Below are 21,435 nucleotides of genomic sequence, written 5' to 3'. Positions count from 1 at the left end.
TAGGATGCTCAGAGTGCTTGTGTTCCTGGCATGTTACCAGGATATACTGCTGGCGACTTTATTCTTGCTTATGTCTGACCTGGAGTTTTGCTGTTAGCTCCCCAGTGGCAGGGACTAATATACCTGATTAACTTTAATAAATCTAAAATAATAATAATAATCCTTTGTTTGCTAATATAACTGATACTGTTTTATGAGATCACCTACATAGGTCACAATCTAGTACAATTCTTGGATAGAGATATAATTACTGCACCATAGCTGGTATGAGGTAATCTCTTACATCATTATCCATCTCAAATTATATGGGTATAGGTCATTGGGTGGACTACTGTATATTAGGTTGACATGCATTGGGTCGACCACAGAATGTCGACATGGGTCCGGGATTTAAAAAAAAAAAAGGGCAATAAGTATCACTAAGCTGGGAAATGGGAACAGCTGCTTTGATGTCTTTAAATCACAAGAATTGTGTTTACCATAATAAGAACACCATCCCAGTTAATAGTTATTTCTATAATCCTCTGTTATGCATGACATATAAAGGGGCAATTCTACTTCTCAGTGGCAGAACTCTGGGAGGCAATGGAGTCATCTGCCGCCAGGCTCCTGCTCTCAAGGGGGCACCTCTCCTCCACTGCAAATTGAAATCCATTAATTGAAAGCCATTGAAATAGCATCTGTGGCTGAGTTCTGAAATATTATGTGTTCTTTCTCTCTCCATATATAAATATATATATATATATTTCATAAGAGACATATGTGTGTGTGTGTATATATATTTGGTTGTGTGTGTATGTGTGGATGTGTTGGGAGCACCAATATATATCTTGCCTCCGGGCAACTGGGTTGAACTTACGCCACTGCTACTTCTGCTGATGAGTATGCTATGCTGTATTTTTTACTCCTTTTAGTGTAAATGCTATACCCTTTGAGTGCCAAGAGAATTTGTCAAAATAGGTGTGAAAATTGCCAAGCAAACATTTGTATTCCTCATACTGACCTGTAATGGTTACCTTATATAGGAAATACAATCTTTTTTTGCACATTTTTTATTTCAATTTATATAACAAATGTGAGCGACGCTGGGATTTTTAGCGGACATTTTGAACATTGCTCACGGAGATGCTGACACTAAAAGGGTTGAATAGGTTTTATACTATATAAAACGGTATTGCACTTTGTCCTACTTTACTGTGTTTCACGCTGTGATGTTCAACTTCTGGTCGCTTTGAAAAGTCTGGAAATAGAAAAAGATTTAATGATGGTTCTCTCATTTATAAAGTGAGGGAGCCTATTTTAGCTATCCCTCCGATTCTGCATCTACTATGTGTACTTACTGTGCACAACTTCTTCCTCACTGAAATAAATCACTTGGGTGAAATTCAGATTGAAATAATACACTTTTTTGGTGCATTTGTTAATTTTTAAATAGATTTTTGTTATATGCTTACTGCAAAGAAGAACTGAAGGGTTGTAGCGAAATACATAACTGAAAGACATTTATCAGATAACTTTCCATCTTGGAAGACTTGTGCATGATTCATTTCAGGACAATGTGGGTTATTCTGGTTCACTTGCAAAGGCAATTTAATGGACAAAACCATGTGCACTGCAGGCGGGCCTGATGTAATATGTGCAGAGTTAGAATTGGGTGGGGGTGTACTTCAAATTGATATATATATATATATATATCGAAAAGGACCACACTATGCGCACAATGATACTTGAGGGAGCTGCTACCCTGATAGGGTACCCTGTTAGATGGGACCCGGTACAGAAATGGGAAAGAAAGGGGGGTTTCAGGGTGCGCTTAACCTTTCCTGATTGAACAGAATCTTTCAAGTAAGTAAAACAGTTTAATATAAAACTGCCCTAAGGGCATAGCAGTGTACAATAAAGGTTTGGTACATTTACAGTGAATCACAATAAAAATGATAACTTTTTATAAAAATGATGTACAATCACAACAAGTGTTTCAATACGCCCATAAGCCCAACGCGTTTCGTCATTTGCATGACTTCATCAGGGGCACGATGCTATAGTTGAACAAGATGATCACACAATTGTAAACTGAGACAAAGTACTCCCAGGCGGTAAAAAAGCGAAGGTGATTCTTAGGTAATGTTAATACAAACGACCAGAAATCCACTGGTTGCTGTATATAATATATGGAATGATAGCACCTCAGGCTCTTTTAAGAGAAAGAAACGGCCTTCAAATATTATACGTATAGTTTTTTTGCTTGACAAGTCCACAGTTGGTATTTGTGATCCAATAGATGGGTGTACACTGCTCAGCTCCAAACATGAGATTCTCATGTTTGGAGCTGAGCAGTGTACACCCATCTATTGGATCACAAATACCAACTGTGGACTTGTCAAGCAAAAAAACTATACGTATAATATTTGAAGGCCGTTTCTTTCGCTTAAAAGAGCCTGAGGTGCTATCATTCCATATATTATATACAGCAACCAGTGGATTTCTGGTCGTTTGTATTAACATTACCTAAGAATCACCTTCGCTTTTTTACCGCCTGGGAGTACTTTGTCTCAGTTTACAATTGTGTGATCATCTTGTTCAACTATCGCATCGTGTCCCTGATGAAGTCATGTAAATGACGAAACGCGTTGGGATTATGGGCGTATTGAAACACTTGTTGTGATTGTACATCATTTGTATAAAAAGATATAATTTTTATTGTGATTCACTGTAATTGTACCAAACCTTTATTGTACACTGCTGTGCCCTTAGGGCAGTTTTATATTAAATTGTTTTACTTACTTGAAAGATTCTGTTCAATTAGGAAAGGTTAAGCGCACCCTGAAACCCCCTTTCTTTCATATATATATATATATATATATATATATATATATATATATATATATATATAGCAGTGTAAAAATAAAGCAGCCACTATTTACCCTGCACAGAATCAAAATAACACCCAAATCTAACTCTCTCTGCACATGTTACATCAGCACCACCTGCAGTGCATATGGTTTTGTCCATTAGAGCGTGAATTTGCCTTTGCGTGTGAACCAGAATAACCCCCAATAACCTCAACATCTCTCTCTCTCTCTCTGTTAGTGTTTTGCAGGAAAGTTAATTTTATTCTTGTCTGTTCTTCTGTCCTATCATTGCAGTGGACAATGAATATGTTTTTCCACAGCTAGCAGTCTTGAGTGGTCACAGAAAATACAGAATGCCGTTCCATAAACACTAGTTACCAGCCCATCAAAATGATGGAACATAACAGTAATGTCAGCAACACTTGAAATTCTCCATCCACCGCCATCTAGTGACTGCTGGCATGCACAACGCTTGAATTTCCCCATGGAAGTAAGGAGCCTTTTTTTGTATCGGTAAAACTACATATCTGCCAATGTAACTGACCTGTTCATAATGTGCTCAGCCTTTGTAAGTGCTGCTACAATATAATGATGGATGTAATAAACCAATTATATATACCAACACCTGGTTACATTTTTTATTGCAAATAAAAATGAAGAAAATGAAAAAAGAACATGTTTATTTTTATTTTGTACGTAATTTCAACACAGTCAAAATAAAAGGCATATCTATATGTGTAACATGGAGAATGTTTAAGTAAATGGATAGTATTCTTCAACAAATACCACCCAGAAACATATAATGACAGAAATAATTACAATGGGCTATAATAGTCATAAACAGAGCAGACAAACAGCATTTTTACATTGTACATTTTGAATCATTATTAGGTACAACTTTAATTACAAAGGCTAAACATTCATGTTCAGCAGTTTTAAATCTTTAAAGGATCCTTTCCTTACTTATATGAGAAAAAAGAAAAACTTAAAAAAATACCCAGTCACCTCTTGAGGAGCAGCTTTTTTGTGAAGCACATTCTTCTATATAATTACAATTTCTGAAGCTCATTCATAGTCTCTCTTGAAAATTGCCGTTTAAAACAAAAATAAATTTATACTTTCAAAGTGCATCTGGAGGATGAAGAACAGAGTCATGAAGAGGAGATGTGTGGTGATGAAATTCAGAAGCCCCGAGTTTGTCCCTGGTTGGTAAATTCGGCATTGAGATTTTGACTTCACTTTTTTCGAGCAGGGAAGCCTCTTTTTATTTGGGACTGTAGAAGGTTCAACAGAATCAAAAACATTGTTTTGATTCAACTTGGTTAGTGAATGATCTATTTTGCTTGTGAATGTTCCAACGGGGGAGTAACTTATTGGTTTATTTGTTCTGTTTTTTCTGTGGTCAACATTGCCAATCATTTTTGTCTTTGAGATATTTTCTTTGTCTTTGATTGGGATATTTGGCAGGATTCTACTGGTATGAGAAGAAGGGCCAGCTTTGTCATTGATTCCTGGTAGTATTGGCTTATCGATGGTAGGTTGACAGCAGCTATCTGAGATCTCCTCAGGATTTAGAAAGGACTTGAAACCAAACGTACCTGATCCTATTTGATGGAAAGAAATATTGGCACATCCATCAAGATCACTCCGGGCTAGTTTTTTTAGGTCTTTCCTAGCTAAGTTTGGTGGAAGGTAGCACTCCAATTCCGATGACGAGCCTTTAAATGATTTTAACCAACTCCAGAGTGATTTAGCCCTGCAGTCGCAGATCCACTGGTTTGCATTTAGACGTAAGTATTGAAGTGATACAAGAGGTGACAATATTTCTCCTTTAAGCATGGTCAAATTATTACTAAACAAATACAGAGTTGTCACTTTCTTAAGATCATGAAAAGTTCTGGGATGGATCACATCCAACCTGTTTTGATGTACCAGTAATCTATCTAATTTTATTAGGCCACTAAATACATTTTCAGATAAGCTATTGAGCTTGTTGCCATGTAGAAACAGGTAAGTAAGGTTCCCCAGATCTACAAAAGTATCATCATGCAGGAAATGTAGGTTGTTGTCGTGAAGATAGAGGTACTGCAAGGAGAAGAGGCCTTGAAAGATTCCGGGTGGTAAGTCTTGCAGACCACAGCGATTAAGATGTAGAGTGTGTAGATGAACAAGCCCGCGAAATGTGAGTGGCGTTACTGTTTTTAGGTTATAATTGTCACTCATGTCTAGTTCTTCCAGTTTGGTTAATCCATGAAATGCTCCAGACTCAATATGACTTATGTTGTTTGAGTGTATCCATAGGATGGTAAGGTTCTGGCAGGGTGTGAAGCTAGTTGCCCTCACTAAAGTTATTTTGTTAGTATGAAGAAAGATGCGCTGAGTCTGTACTGGAATGTTGGAAGGAATTACAGTCAGTCTTTGCTGCTGACAGCTGAAGGTGATTTTCGGTTCATTATAACATAAGCAGGCCTCTGGACAACATTCCACTTTAAATTTGTAGATAATGCAGCAGGTAAAAAGTAACAGCAGCTTAGCGCCTGTGGAAGAGAAAATAATAATGTGTTTAGCGTAGTTTTCAGCTTGGATACTTGGGAATACGAGTCTTTCATTTATTTTAAAACTGAATGTTTTACAAAGATATAAACAAGTAACTAAATAACTAATGAACACACTGGTGCTTGAGAAAATGTAGTGCATGCTAAAAGGCAAGTAAATATATCTTCATATGGTATGTTGAAATGGAGGCCCACTGAATAATAATAATAATAATAACAACAACAACGTTTTGAAGTGGTGCTTGAACACATTTACCCTAATAACCATGATATAGCTAAAATCATGCAACAATTAATAACTACAGGGTATGACAGCAATGTGATAGAGTATACTGGAAATGCGTAAGTACAGTATATCCTCCCAGTGCATCTAAACAAGCCAGTGATTAATTGTCACACTTCTCTCCTCCCAGAGGCCTTGGACTTTTTGCATGAAGTGGCAAACATGAGATACTAGTTTCACAGAGTACCATTTGTCATATTCTGGTTTTCTTATGAACAGACTCACAGCAGGCATTACATACACAACATAGATGTATGTTTTAATGACTACCATAGGGACTGACTGGCAAACTGAAAGATTCAAAATGATCTAAATAAAAATTGACCGTCCATATTCAGCATTATTATATGCAATATGATGGTAAACAATAAACAGATTGGAGATAATGTATCGTGCCACAGGCTGAAGAGATGCAGACCACAGGAAATAAGGCATTCATGGGTTAACATTCAAAATAGAATTTGACATAAAAAGTCAAGTATAAAGTTATTTTCCCAAGAATGTTGTTCTATAATATAATAAATTATAGACCCTCATAGCCTTTTATGCTAAGTTAATTGATATACAGTAGGACCCGATTCTACATTTTATGCTAAGCAGCAGCGGAACTTACCTCTGCGGAGGAGGGGGGCCCGCGATGTGGGCCCCCTCCGCTGCTGCCACTATTGCGCTCCCCACTGCTGCCACCACCTGCATGAGGCCAGTGCATGCGCAGTAGCTTCTTACATACTGCACTTGCGCTGGCCCCAGCCTCTACGGGATGCTTTTGCAGCAGCCCCGGAGGAATATTCAGGGTCCCGGGACCAGCACATTCGCAGTATAGTCTGCGGTACTGCGAATGCGCAGAACCTATTTTTGGAGCTGCGCATAGAGAGGCATCCCCGAGGGAGGGAACACCTCCCAGTGGGACTGCCCTGAGTGACTGGCAGGTCCGACTTCCAATAGGAAGTCACTGCCAGTCACAGTGAAGCCAGAGTAGTCTCACAGACTGCATCTGGCTTCACTGAAGCAGAGAACAGTGGTGGATTTTACCTTGGGGGGCAGCAGCCCTGCAGCCCATATGTAAAATCCGCCACTGCTAAGCAGTAACAACTGTGAAAGTGGTCATAGCCACTACTGCTAAATGATGCTAATGTCTTAGGATGCGTCTTGTGTAAATAGACGCCTCCTGTCAGCTTCTGTGATTTGTCACTGCATCTGAGGACACAGTCCACAGGTCATTTGCGGGAAAATCCTCAGTGTAGCTGCATTGGAAGAGAGCATGGCCATAGCGATGCCTTCAAAGCCCCAACTTTCAAAATTGTTCCACGAGTCTACCACCCCTTTGAAATACTCCCAAATGGATTCAGCATGTCATTCATGTTTCGGCTAAGGGGGCACTGCGAACAAAGTAACAGATACAGGGGGGATTCTGTAGGGATTGGCTGGGGCCGAATTCAACCCCGTTCCGATGGTGGGGGGCCTGTGCATGCGTATATGCGTATTTGCGCTTGTGCAGACCCCCTGTGGGTAAGGGAGGGAGGGGGGTGGGGAACGCCCAGCGTTTTATGCGTGTCCCCATGAAAATGCTGGGTGTACCCCTGGGAGTGCAGGTGGGCCGATGCTTGCTCAGGGTGGGCGGCTGATATCAGTTAGTGCACCACTTACCTTTGCATGGCTCACTTCACTCACCATGTTTTATGTGGGTGTGGGACAAGGGGGGCGACACCAAAAAGGTCAACAACCATTGTGTCAACACCATTAGGTCGACAAACAAGAAGGTCGATATGCAAAAAGGTTGATGTTCAAATAGGTTGACACAAGCATTAGGTCGACATTGGGAAGGTCGACAGTCAAAAGGGCGACATGGGTTTTTTAACAGGTTTTTGTTCAAAATGTCAACACAGTCAACATGGACACTAAAACGTAGCTCACTGCGCTCACCATGCTTCAGGCACACTATTTTATTATCCCACCACGCCCTAGTGGATGGTAGGGCATTAAATACCGCCTGTCAGCACATGTGGGTTCCAAAAAAAGTGAAAACCCCATGTCGACCTTCTGACTGTCAACCTTCCTCAAAGTCGACCTAATGCTTGTGTCGACCTATTTGAATGTCAACCTTTTTACACGTCAACCTTCTTGTTTGTCGACCTTATGCAGGGGCAAATGCAGGATTTTCAGAAGGGGCTTTCCAGAGAGGGGAGGAGCACAGAGAGGCAGTTAGGTGACCCAGTATATGCCGGGTCAGTTAAAGTATTATAGATAGACCAAATGTATATAAATAATATATATACACATAACAGCAGTGTAGACCCCTGGGCATAGCAATGTATTGGGGCCCCTACCTATCCTCCAGCTGTAGGGGTGGGGGGTGCTATGAGCAGAAGCTTTGATGTCCCTAAAGGTAGGGGGTATTATATCAACCGCTCAGCATGTAGGGCCTGGATCAGTAATTTCCACTAATTACCCCTTTACTGCACAGATGGTGAGAGATGAGGTGGGAGAAGGGGGCATTGGGCTGAATGAAGGGGCCCTGATACATAACTTCCAGGGTGGTAGAGGATGTTTAATATGCAGAGGAGGGGTGTATAGTGGAGTGAGCTTATTATTTATAATTTTCTGGTGGGAGGACAACTTGCTTGACTGCAGATATCTCCAGTTCCCGGAAATAGATTTCTTAGCTTTTAATGGAATTATAAACTAGAGAATCCCACCTACCAAATGGTATTGGGGACTAGGGGATCAGAGTTCAGGAGGCAGAGCAATCTGCCAACGAGTACATAAAACTACATACCAGGTGTGTGGAGCTGGAGCAGTAACCAGCAGCTGGAAGGCTGATATCTCTGGTTCTGGGAACAGTAGAGACAAGCTACTAGTGTCCATCAAAGGGGGAGAGTCCCTGCTTTTGGAATATACCAGAGAGAACCTGAAATATCTGACTGGGAAGAGCAATTAACAGGCTTGGATGGGGACCACTGCTTTGAAGTCAGATATTTCTGGTTCCCCAGGGCCGATTTTTAAAATTCTTGTACCCATGGAAAGAGGGGACCCTCAGCTTTCAGAATAGGGCCCTTAGATTCCTAGGGGGGTTTCTGGGTACTCATAACCCCCCCCTGCGTGCGCTACTGTTATGGTGTCTACCCGTTGTCCGGATACCGTTTTGGGCTAGGTGCCTCGATCCTCTACCACTGCGCTCAGAACACTTTATTATTCCCAGTTGTTGTCCATGTGGATGGTAATGTATGGAAACAGTAAAAAAAAGTGTAAAAAAAACGATGAAAACTCTTGTCAACCTTTTCATGTGTCAACAACCTTTTGTCCATGTTGACCAATAGTGGTCGACCTATTGACTGTCGTCCTGGTGCATGTCACCCCAAAGTCCAGATACCGATTTAGAGTTTGCCTCACATGCACCTCTGTACATTTCATACATGTCTTTCCCCACTGTGGGGCAACATGGTTTTCCTGAATGTACCCTCTACCTGGATTTACTCCTAATGTGGCCCAAACTGTTTTTCGACATATCTGTTTAACATATGAACTATTAGACATACATTTACTAAAACTTAAAAAAATGAAAAGATTTGATGATGCCCATAGCAACCAATCAGATTCTGTCTATCATTTTCTAGGATGCAATTGAGAAATGATAGACAGGATCTGATTGGTTGCTATAGGCAAAATCCCCTCTTTTCATTTTTTGAAGCTTTATTTAAATTTACCCCATATCCTTACAAAAAGCGCTATAGAAGTTGCTAAGGGACAAAAGCACACGGTTTTGTAATTAAACAAAATACCATATATAATATGGTTGCTCACTGGTACTTTTTAAATGAGTATGCTGCATTAGATTACATATAATTGAACTTGCTCTTTATGTTACATCAAAATGATCGCTTTAATGTATTTGCATTTTATAACATTGTTATTGCACTTCTAGAATGTTGGAAAGTAGTTTATTATTGCCTGCAGATGTCACTGTTACTGTAAGTATTTATAAAGAGGCTGCACGATGCCATACTCCAGCATACTGATCAGTAGACAACATAATAAGAAAGTAACATTTACTGAAAAAAATATATAAATATAAATTACATTCTACTCACTATATTAGAAACTGTATCTTGGTGACTAAAAAACTAACATCAAGAACAAAATAATAACCCACAGATTAAATATATATTGATGTTGGCTTTACAATAAAAATACCATCCCTTTTGTGCAAATCACACATTATAAAGTGACAGCAGGTACTGCAGCACACTGCGGTCTCATTGCCACTGACGACATTGCGATCTTTATTCTGAAATATGCTTGTGTGTCTATTTACTCTGAGCAAAACATAAATTCGCAGCAACTTTATTTTCCCAATTAGTTCCTTACCATCCCCTGAGTACTAGCTCACATCCTGTGTTACACTCTCTGGTTTTGACCTACATTTTCCATGGGTTCCTATCCTACAATATGTTTCTCCTGCAGCTAACAAGGAATTATCTTTGCAGGTTCAGCAGGGTCTCTACACATTAGGAGGCAATCGATCATTGCAGCAGAAATGATATGTCTTTTCTTCATAGAACATGTTTATCTTACACTAATCTCTCAAAGTCTGAAATCAACAGAATGTGATAAATGACATAAGTGATTGTACAGAGCTGGCCCTAGCTAATTTGATGCCCTAGGCAAGGTTTTGGTTGGTGCCCTCTAGCACTGTCGTTAGTTTTGCCCCTGACTCACTGCATCTTATTCACATTACACTACACCATATTGCTTCTTATTCACATTGCTCGCACTGTATTTCTAATTATTCACATTGTACCACACAATAGTACCCTTTATACACTATGTCACACAGCAGTGCACATTATACATATAATTCCACACAGTAATATTGACCCTTAAACACATACTATCTACTAATGCCCCCTACATATTATACCACACATTAGTAACACAGTAATTCCCATTATACATTATGCTGCACATTAGTAATGAAGTTATACACATAATGCCACACAGTAATTTTGCTTACACACATGCCACACATTATTATAACCAAATCCCGCCCCAGCACAGCACTGGACTGGCCTGGACTCTGCAGATATTGAAGCTTGGGCTGGCTGCATGGAGTCAGTCAGTGCAAATTCATTCTGCTGGACTCTGCAAAGGCCCATGGAAGGAGGAGCAGCTGCTGCTTCTGGGCATACGCTGCAACCCTACACTGGAGCTACTGCTTCTTTTTTTTTTTATTCAAACGTTTTTTATTGAATTTTTTGCAGGTTAAACATAAACATCTCAGAGTACAGAGAATACAACAATGAAAGAGAAAAGAAGAAAAAAAGAAAAAAAAAAAGAAGAAGAAAAGGGAAAAGGACAATTGACACATATCAATAAGCATGTATAGCATCATTCCAGAGGCTATGGTGCTTTTATGGAGTCTAGAGGATTTTCCAAGGATTATTGAAGCACCCATCTATCGTGCATTAGAAACCATGTGGCATGACATTATGACATTGTGAAATTAAACCATTCAGTTATAAAATAAAATAAGATAAAGTAAAGCGAAGTAGATTTTATCATTTAAATAAGTATCACGAGTGACCGCGTGTCCCGGGTCCAGCATCTTGGCTGATATTATAAGTGAACTTTCCAAAGTGTAGGTATCGTGGGTCTCGAGTGAGATGTGTGCGGGGCGGGAGGCATGTCGACATATAGGTCATGTCCCATGGGCCCAACAGTATGTCCCTACGCCTACCTATCACCCAGGTTACAGTCGGTAGTTTGAGTCGGGGCAGTCCTTACAGACACGAGGGCAAGGCCGTAGCTTCTAGGCGTCAGGAGTTACTATCCCTGAGTATGTGGAATCCAACCATCTAGACCATATAGAGTAATATTTTTTCTCTGTCTTCCTGGCTAAATATACAAACTTTTCGTGGCTTATCACCTCGTTCACCAGGGATACCCAGGCGCCCAACCTCGGGGCCTCCCCAGCCAACCACAATCTGGCTATGCATACCTTGGCCAAAGTGCATAGGTTAACTACATAGCGTCTATCTGGGTCTGGTAACGTCTCTTCATCTATAGCAGATAACAGGCAAGACACTGGTGACAAGGCAACTTTAGGTATGCCTGTGAGTTCTATAACGCCAATGACATCGTTCCAAAATTGCGTGATCCTAGGACATGTCCATACCATGTGTATGAAGGAACCGTCCAGAGAGCCACATTTTGGGCAGGATGAGGAGAGAACGCCCCCGATATGACACAACAGCACCGGAGTCATATATACTCTGTGCAATATAAACATTTGTATCTGCTGATATCTAATGGCAGTAGTAGACCGTTTTGGAGCCTCGAGTGCGTAGGACCATATGTCGTCTGAGAGGGGTCCTAAATCAGCTTCCCATTTTAGTTTAAGGGGGGTTAGCGGGTCAGAGTGGTGGATCTGTTGCATAGACGAATAAGCGATGGAGACCAAATGCCCCTGTGGTCTGTCGCTTAGTAGTTTTTTAACTGGAGAGTCAAGGAGAGTCAGAGGGGATGTTTTAAATTGAGCATTGAGAGCATGTCGCATCTGTAGATATCTGTAAAATTGTGAGTTGGGGATAGGGAATTCAAGTTGTAACTCTTGGAAGGATTTCAAGGTGTTGTTCGCATACAAGTGCCCCAGTGTACCAACTCCCCAGCTATTCCATGTCTCCCGTATTAGTAAAGAGGAGAGTTCCGGCAGACCCCCGGGGTTGAATAGTGGAGTGTCAGGGTCCCACTCCCCACCCCCCATTAGCCTGTGCACTCGCTGCCATACAATAACTGCCTGCTTAATTATAGGGATTTTAACCGCCTTTGCATTTTTACTTAAAAGTACCTGTAGGGGGGTTAAGTCAGGGGAAACGGACCCTACCATTTGCATGTGTAAGGAGGCTTCATCCTTCTCATTCAGCCATTCCCAAATGTACAGTAATTGTGCTGCATAGTAGTAATGTTGGAAGTTGGGGAGCGCCAGACCTCCGTTATCTTTGGATCTGGTAAGAGTTTGTATGTTGATCCTTGGTCGTTTGTTAGCCCAGATAATAGAAGATAGGAGGCCGTTAATTTGGGTAAAGTATTTTTTAGGGATGTAGACTGGGGATTGTTGGAGGACGTATAGTAATTTAGGTTGGCAGACCATTTTAATTAGGTTAACCCTTCCCGTGACCGTGAGTGGCAGTTTGCTCCATATTGGGATCTTGGAGCGTAAATAAGAGATTTGTGGGAGTAGGTTTAGGTGTATATATGTGATTGGGGCATTAGTAACCCAGATGCCCAGGTATTTAAATTTGTCTGTCCAAGGGAGCTGGGCTAGGCTGGGTGAGGTGTCTGTGACCTGTCCTCTCAGCGGGGTGATTGAAGATTTGGACCAGTTTATTAGTAAACCAGAGAATTGACCATACACGTTAATAATATCGAATAATATAGGTAGGGAGACTGTATAGTCTTGAATGAAAAGGAGAATGTCATCTGCGTATAACGCTATTCTATCCTCCCTGGATCCCACCATCAGTCCTTTAATTGAAGTGCAGTCTCTGATTAGGCAAGCTAAGGGTTCGATGGCTATAGCGAACAAATGTGGGGAGAGGGGGCAGCCTTGTCTCGTGCCCCTGTAGAGGGGGAAGGATTCCGATACATACCCATTAACCGAAATTCTGGCTGTCGGGGTGGAGTATAAGGTTTGTATAAGCCTGGTGAACTTGGGGCCAAAGCCGAATCTGTCTAACACCTCCCAGAGATATCCCCACTCAACAGAATCGAAGGCCTTTGCTGCATCTAATGAGGCTATGGCCGAGACAGGAGCATCTTCCCTGGGAAGCTGCAGATGCGTAAATAGCCGTCGCAGGTTAACAGACGTGGACTTGTTGGGCATAAAGCCCGTCTGGTCGGGGTGAATTATATGTGTGATAACCTGTGTCAATCTAGTAGCCAGGATCTTCGCGAGAATTTTAACATCTGTGGGTAGTAACGATATGGGCCGGTATGATTCAGGGTGTTTAGGGTTTTTGTCAGGTTTTGGTATAACAATTATTATAGCTTCAGACATAGACCCTGGGAGAGACCCTGTGTCATATATTTGCTGGAAAACTGAATGCAAATGTGATGCAAAGAAGGTGATATGCTTCTTATAGAGCTCAGATGGGATTCCATCAGAGCCCGGGGCCTTGCCGCAAGGGGAAGCCTGTATAGCCGCAGTGATCTCCGTAATAGAGAAGGGGGAGTCTAGGAGATCACGTTGTTCACTGGTCAGTGAGGGTAGTGGGATGGCATGTAGATAAGCGTGTAGGTCATCCAGGGCATAATTGGCCTTTGATTCATACAGTGTCCGGTAGTAGGACATAAATTCACCTGCAATATCAGAGGTCCGTGTCGCCGTGTCTCCCCGGGAAGTCTGCAACTCAACAACTGTACAAGCCCTACGCTCGTCTTTTGCTATCTGTGCCATAAAGCTACCTGGTCTATCTCCAGATGCGTACACAGAGTGGGAGGTATACAACAATTTATGTCGTGTCTTATCCAGCAAGCAGTTTTTCCATTCCCTCTGAGCTTCCAACCAAGAGGACTTGGAGGAGTCCAGTCTATCACGTAAGTATCGCAGTTCTGCTGCAATACAATCATTCTCAAGGGCTAGCTCCCGTTTTTTAAAGAAGGATTTTAAGCTAGAGATCCTTTGGATTAACGTTCCCCGGAGGTATGCTTTGAAGGCGTCCCATAATAGTGCCGTATGGACCCCCTCTGAGTTGTGTTCAAAAAACTCCCTCCATGCGGCCTCTAGCTCCAAGCCATCCCCCATATTTGTGAGCCAACATGGGTTAAGCTTCCAAACCGCCTGACCTCTCTGACAGTCAAAGTCCATACTCAGTGAGAGGGGGGAGTGGTCCGAAATGCCCCTACTCGAGGAGCGGACCCTAGGCAGGATTTCTGGTGTAGCAAGGGCTAAATCTATCCTCGAGAATGTCGAGTGGGAGTGGGAGAAGCATGAATACTGCCTATCAGTCAGGTGCCTGGATCTCCATACGTCGACCAGGCCCATTTCTGCCACAACCTTGGCAAATGGGGTTATTTTTGGTCGCACATGGGGGTTTTTCATGGAAATCCTGTCCAAAACAGGGTCCATCAGGTTGTTAAAATCGCCCAGACACACTGTGGGAACCCCTGGGTAAGATGCCATAAACTCTGCCACCTTTTTTAACACAAATGGGGAGTATGGAGGAGGAACATATACCGCCATGAGAAGGGTTGGGATAGATTGGATGGAACATTTTATAAACACAAACCTTCCCCATGGGTCTGTCTGGACGGTGTCTAAGGAAAAGGATACAGTTTTTTTGATGAGAACGGAGACACCCCTAGATGCAGAAGTATAAGTAGAGTGGTAGGCCCACCCAACCCACGGTTTCTTTAATGACAAGATTTTACTACCCACGAGGTGAGTTTCCATGAGACAAATGACATCAGAGTTGTATTGCCTCAGTTGTCTAATAACCAGGGATCTTTTTATCTTGTCGTTAATGCCCCCCACATTCCACGTCAGAAAATTAAGCGTACCCAATGTCACATCTAATCCATTTCACTCTACACACCCAGGGGAACACAATGATACTGAAGATTGATAAGGTCACACGGTCATTGCTCAGTAAAGAAATTAAGAAGAAACAGAAAAGACATAAAGAAATAAAAGCAGAGCACATGATGCAAGTGCATCCAAGAGAACAATTGAACCCATTCCCCCCACCCCGTATACCATAACCCAACTGTGGCACACCTGGAGCCCCAACAAATACCATAAAGAAACCCTGTATCTAGTGGTAAGTTACCACATAGATACCTAGCTAGCAACTATCTATCTATCCCCCGGCTCTAAAACCCAGGCCAAGAGGGTAACTTAAGCAGGCATACTTAGGGTATACCTATTGTATTAAAACACAACTTCTACAAGGGGACAAAGAATTTAATGACCTAGAGCCAGAGCGGCTCCCCACCTAGGTCATACATATATATACGCAGCCTCCCGGGGCTGCGAGAGTACATTCATATAGTGCGCCGCTATATCACGGATACGGAGCACCTTCAGGTGCGTTCCTCCATTACAGAATGAGTTATGCACTATATGAGCAATAAGAATAATCAAAGAACAAGCAAGAACGGTAATATATAAACAGTTGCATATGCCTCTGTTAACGAGGGGTGGCATCAGCCAACTTATACATGCATATACTCATCAGTCTTGGAGTAAGGGGAGTATAGTCATTCAGGCACCAAGGCGTGACGCTGTGGTCGATGTCTGTCCAGCCATGCCGCAGCCTCCCGCGGTGTTGTAAAGAATTTGGTCTCTCCATCAGCGACCACACGCAGCCTAGACGGAAAGAGCATAGCATACGGAATATTTAGTTCCCTCAGTCTTCTTTTGACGGTTGCAAACTGGGCCCTGTCCTTCTGGACGTCGACAGCAAAATCAGGGAAGACTGAAACAGGCGAGCCATTCCACTTAAGAGGGCCCCTGGTCCGGGCCAATCTGAGGATCACATCTCGGTCACGGTAGTGTAGGAATTTGGCGATGAAGGTTCGGGGTGGGGCGCCTGGTGGTAGCGGTCGCATGGGCACACGGTGAGCACGTTCAACAGCGAAGTGCGCGGAGAATTCCTCCGAGCCAAATGTGTCGGTGAGCCATTTCTCCAGAAATTGCTCCGGTGAGCCACCCTCCTCCTTTTCAGGGAGTCCCACAAAGCGAACATTGTTTCGTCTGAGGCGCCCCTCCATGTCCGTCAATTTTTTATTGATACCTTGGATTTGGGATTCAACGGCTGTGGTGCGTCGGTCCAGAGGGGCCACAGTGTCTTCCACTGTGGAAACCCTAGTCTCGACCTCTCCGACTCTCTCCCTCACCCTCTGCAGGTCGTGATGAATAATGGATAAATCCGACTGTACCTGGGCAATTTTGTCCGCCAAACGGTTCTCAGTGGCCGCAACCGCGTCCAACAATCTCTGGAAAGGGTCTTTTGGTTGTTCAGGTGGGTCGGGTTCAGTGTCAGGAGATGATACGGACTGTGCGGCCTCGGGGGTTTGGCCTGAGAGGGGTTCCTGGCATATCTTTCCAGTTTTGCCGCCGCTGTAGCTGGGTTGCTTTTCCCCATTCTACTTGTGGTGTGTGCCGCGGATAGACGGTATGGGAAGCAGTCAGGGATACAGCAGCAGCGGTCTGTAGTTAGGTATTACTGGGTCTCAGGGTATTAAGCTAGGGTGCATGAGCTTGACTGAAGACTGGAGGTGGGCAGTGTCCATATAAAGTACAGTTCAGCACTTGCACATATAGCTGCGTATAGGGTGTGAACCAGGCCTTCACTCAAACAGACAGATGGCACCACTCTTCTGGCTCAGTGGTGGTGTCAGCTCAGTGAAACAGTTATGTCTGTCCTGCAGGGTATAGGAGCTGGCAAGGTGCCAATATGCTGTTCATTTACTGCAGGGCCAGGATCCATGGGGGGGGGGAAGAGAGCAAGCCCTTGCCTGGGCCGTCCGAATGTATAAGCCTGTAATTGAAATCCCACTCCCTTCAGTGATCAGCAGGAGGGGGGGAGAGTGCTCCTTACACCCAGTGCCCCGCTGACTCCTCCGTCCAGCGCTGTGAGCACAGGGGGGAGGTGGAGAGGCAGACAGCGTCAGGTCCCGCAGCCTGGGCGCTCCCAGCAGTCTGGTGCCTCTCCCCGTTGGGTCAGCGTGGATCGGGGGAGAGAGCGTGCGGCTGACTAGCCTTCCGCTGTCACTCACCCTAGTGTTGGGAGGCCGGGCAGGAGAGCAGTCGAGCAGGCTTCTGGCAGCGCAACCCCGCTCGTGTCCAGGCTGGCTCCGGAGCGGAGGAGAGAGCAGACTGTTATCCCCGCCGTCCGCCGTCAGAGATCCGGTGTCAGGATGCGGGCGGGAGAGGAGATGGGCGGACGGGCTCCCGGCGGTGTGTGCAGCCTCACAGCGTCCTTGCGTACCAGGCCCCAGAATCGGACACACGCTGGAGGGGTCCTGGGCTGAGCGGATGGGGGCACCTCAGAGCCGCAAGCACCAGGGGACTGTGTCGTGTTGCTTGTTCAGGTTAGTACCCCGGGAGGGCAGCGCAGGATGGGTTAAGATAGGATTAGGTGGAGGAGAGCCCGCACTATGCGTGCTACTCCATGCTGATCTCGGCCACGCCCCGGAGCTACTGCTTCTACTGGCTCAGCTGTATGCTCCCGGGTGTTCTAAATGCCCTACGCCTAGGGCCAGATCTGTGATTGCATACTCATACTTGGTTTATGGGCCAGTGCAATATAGGGATGTACTCTAATGCCATCACACCTGTGAATGTGTGCATAGCAACTGTGTGAAAATATGTAAAGGCTGCAGCCATCTAATTTGTACTGAGATGCCCATTGGCATCTGTGCGAGTACTGATGGCTGTGTATGATGTGGAAGAATCAGTCACAGACAAGTCAGTTATTGACTTATAAGCTGCCCAGTGGTCATGCAGGCAGGGTTAGATGACAAGATCCCATCATTTAGCTCCACCCACTACATACCGACAACTTACAGGTGTTTATCTATGTCTTTAGAGGTGGTCTAATTTCAAGAGTATGCCCATTCATGTGCATCAGGTCAATTTTGCAGGTACACGCAGGTCAATTTTGGCTATGTAGCTGATGACCTGCATGAGGAGCATCCGCAAGAGAGGTCATTGAATGGTATCGGTAATGATATCATTTAATTTGTATGCTTTATATCGTTCAGCAGCGGTTGTGGGCCATTTAATGTACATGGGGTTTAACTGTACATATGGATTGTCCATCTGACTGCCCATAGGATAACTGTGGACCTCCAAACATTTATTGTGGCCTCAATCCTAAACACCATTGATTTCCTTTTACATTAGTATTGTGGAAATAGGCCCGCACTACACAGTTAGAAACTAAATGTGTCATTCTTCATATAGATATGTGCACATACTGCTCTAATACACAGCATGGAGTTTTTTCTGATGTGGATAGAATTGGCTTGCATGCCGTAATGTACTCATTATCAGTACTTGATGCGGGACCTGTTTTGTAGGTACATGAATGAGACCTGTGACGACAGACGCACTACAGCATCAATCTGGTGGCGGGGAGGGGTTGGCAGAGGTCCGGGTTCTCCGTTATAGGACAGAGATCTCCTGGCCTCTGTTACGAGTGGCTTGAGCATCCCCATAGTGGCACAATCCCCCCGATGGCGAGTGAGTTATCCAATGCTGCGTACTAGGATGCAGGCCAGAACACTGCTGCAGCAGGAGGCATCTGCTTGTAATAAAAGCCATTTGCCACATTACCATACAGAGCTATCACTGCTGCTTTCACAAATATCCACAAGGGGCAGCAGTGATAGGACCTCGGCCCACATCTGAATCAGGCCCCATATTATTGTCTGTACAGCATAATAACAGTGTATGAGTTGGTCATCTGACACCGTACTGCAGTATTTACTTAATGTCTTTCCTTAATTAGATACGCAGAGGCAAGCTAACTAACTATGTATTCAGGGGCGGGCTGGGCCGGGGGGCAGAGTGCCATATGCCCCCCGGGCCGCTTACCCACCCACTGGCTGCGGGCCGTGCTGCGGCTGGATCAGCTTCTCCAGCCCTCCTGCACTGGCCGCGGCTTACAGAACACGACCGCGGCTACAGGAAAATGGCCGCCGGCCCCCTGCACTGAGGACATGTTCTCAGTGCAGGAGGCCGGCGGCCATTTTCCTGTAGCCGCGGCCGTGTTCTGGAAGCTGCGGCCAGCGCAGGAGGGCTGGAGAAGCTGATCCAGCCGCAGCACGGCCCGCAGCTAGCGAGTGGGTAAGCGCTCTCCCCCCCCCCTCCCTCACCCCAGCATATGTGTTTCTGTCACTGTGGGGGCATATCTGGCACTGTGTGGGGGCATATCTGGCACTGTGTGGGGGCATATCTGGCACTGTGTGGGGGCATATCTGGCACTGTGTGGGGGCATATGTGTATCTGGCACTGTGGGGGGCATATCTGGCACTGTGGGGGCATATATGTATTTGGCACTGTGGGGGCATATGTGTATCTGGCACAGTGGGGCATATGTGTATTTGGCACTGTGGGGGCATATGTGTATCTGGCACTGTGGGGGCATATGTGTATTTGGCACTGTGGGGGCATATGTGTATCTGGCACTGTGGGGCATATGTGTATTTGGCACTGTGGGGGCATATCTGGCACTGTGGGGGCATATGTGTATCTGGCACTGTGGGGGCATATGTGTATCTGGCACTGTGGGGACATATGTGTATCTGGCACTGTGGGGGCATATGTGTCTGGCACTGTGGGGGCATATGTGTATTTGGCACTGTGGGGGCATATGTGTCTCTGGCACTGTGGGGGCATATGTGTCTCTGGCACTGTGGGGGCATATCTGGCACTGTGGGGGCATATGTGTCTTTGGCACTGTGGGGGAATATGTGTCTCTGGCACTGAGGGGGCATATGTGTCTCTGGCACTGTGGGGGCATATGTGTCTCTGGCACTGTGGGGGCATATCTGGCACTGTGGGGGCATATGTGTCTTTGGCACTGTGGGGGAATATGTGTCTCTGGCACTGTGGGGGCATATGTGTCTCTGGCACTGTGGGGGCATATGTGTCTCTGGCACTCTGGGGGCATATCTGGCACTGTGGAGGAATATGCGTATTTGGCACTGTGGCAGAATATCTGGCACTGTGGCGGCATTTGTGTCTGGCACTGTGGGGGCATATGTGTATTTGGTACTGTGGCGGAATATCTTGCACTGTGGGGGCATATCTAGCAATGTGGACATCACATTGTGCGGTGTAATGGGCATCATGGTATGGGGCGTAATGGACATTACGGTGTGGGGAGCATTGGGTAATTGCCATCACAGTATGGGGTGTAATGGGCATCAAGGTGTGAAGCATAATGTGTAATTAGCATCACAGTGTGCGGTGTATTGAGTAATTAGCATCGCAGTGTTGGGCGTAATGTGTAACTGGCATCATGGTGTTCAGCATAATGTGTAATTGGCATTACGGCATGTGGCTTTATGTGTAATGGGTATTACAAGGTTCGCTAAAATGTGCAATCTGCAGGTACACAATACAATCATGGTACAGGCAACGCCCCTTATGATAGGCCACGCCCCTAATTTTTCAGCGCGCCTACGGCGCGCAAAAGCATTCCTTCCTACGGTAACTTGGCTGATTATGGGCCAGTGCTCTGGACTTGCCCCCTAGGCTAAAAGTTGCCAGCCAGCCCCTGTATGTATTCCACAAAGGTTTGGTCCCAGAGAGTGCTGCTGTGTTTTGCTGATAATCATATAAAACAAGTAAAAGTGTGTAAGACTGAATGAAACTCCCAGCATCTGTTCTTATGATTTATTGAAGATAAATATTTAGAATATGAAAGAATTAAATTACAATTATGTCCGTAAGTCATGCTGTGTTGGAGTACAAGCGTACGTGGTATGTCCACGTACTGTACAATGCATGTCATGTGTACAGATGCAGTAAAGTGTTATTGGGGACTGTATTCAGTTCTTAGCATAAGATAATATTATGTGAGTTGCAACAATCTATTACAATGCTGACTGCTTGATAACTGCATAACCACCTACTTTACATGAAAGAACTTACTAAGGTGCCTTCGCCAACTCCCCAGTGGCTGCAACAGGCAGATGTATTTTCTAGGACTCTGCAGAAACCAGATAATTAATTAGG

General features: G+C 44.4%; 1 protein-coding gene across 1 annotated transcript in view; it reads right to left on the bottom strand.

The window, feature by feature from the left end:
- Positions 1 to 3,515: 3,515 nt before the first annotated feature.
- The window catches only part of RTN4R (reticulon 4 receptor), a 218,721-nt gene continuing 200,801 nt past the window's right edge, over positions 3,516 to 21,435 (bottom strand). Inside the window, exon 3 of the mRNA XM_083147009.1 lies at positions 3,516 to 5,389. Coding sequence (XP_083003135.1) covers positions 3,948 to 5,389 — 1,442 coding nt within the window. The 3' untranslated portion in view covers positions 3,516 to 3,947. The remainder of the gene's footprint in view (positions 5,390 to 21,435) is intronic.

Source organism: Crinia signifera, chromosome 1, assembly GCF_055691185.1.
Source record: "Crinia signifera chromosome 1, ASM5569118v1, whole genome shotgun sequence".
NCBI classification, from domain to species: domain Eukaryota; kingdom Metazoa; phylum Chordata; class Amphibia; order Anura; family Myobatrachidae; genus Crinia; species Crinia signifera.
The sequence above is the reverse complement of the archived record's forward strand: the minus strand, read 5'-3'. Positions and strand labels throughout refer to the sequence as shown.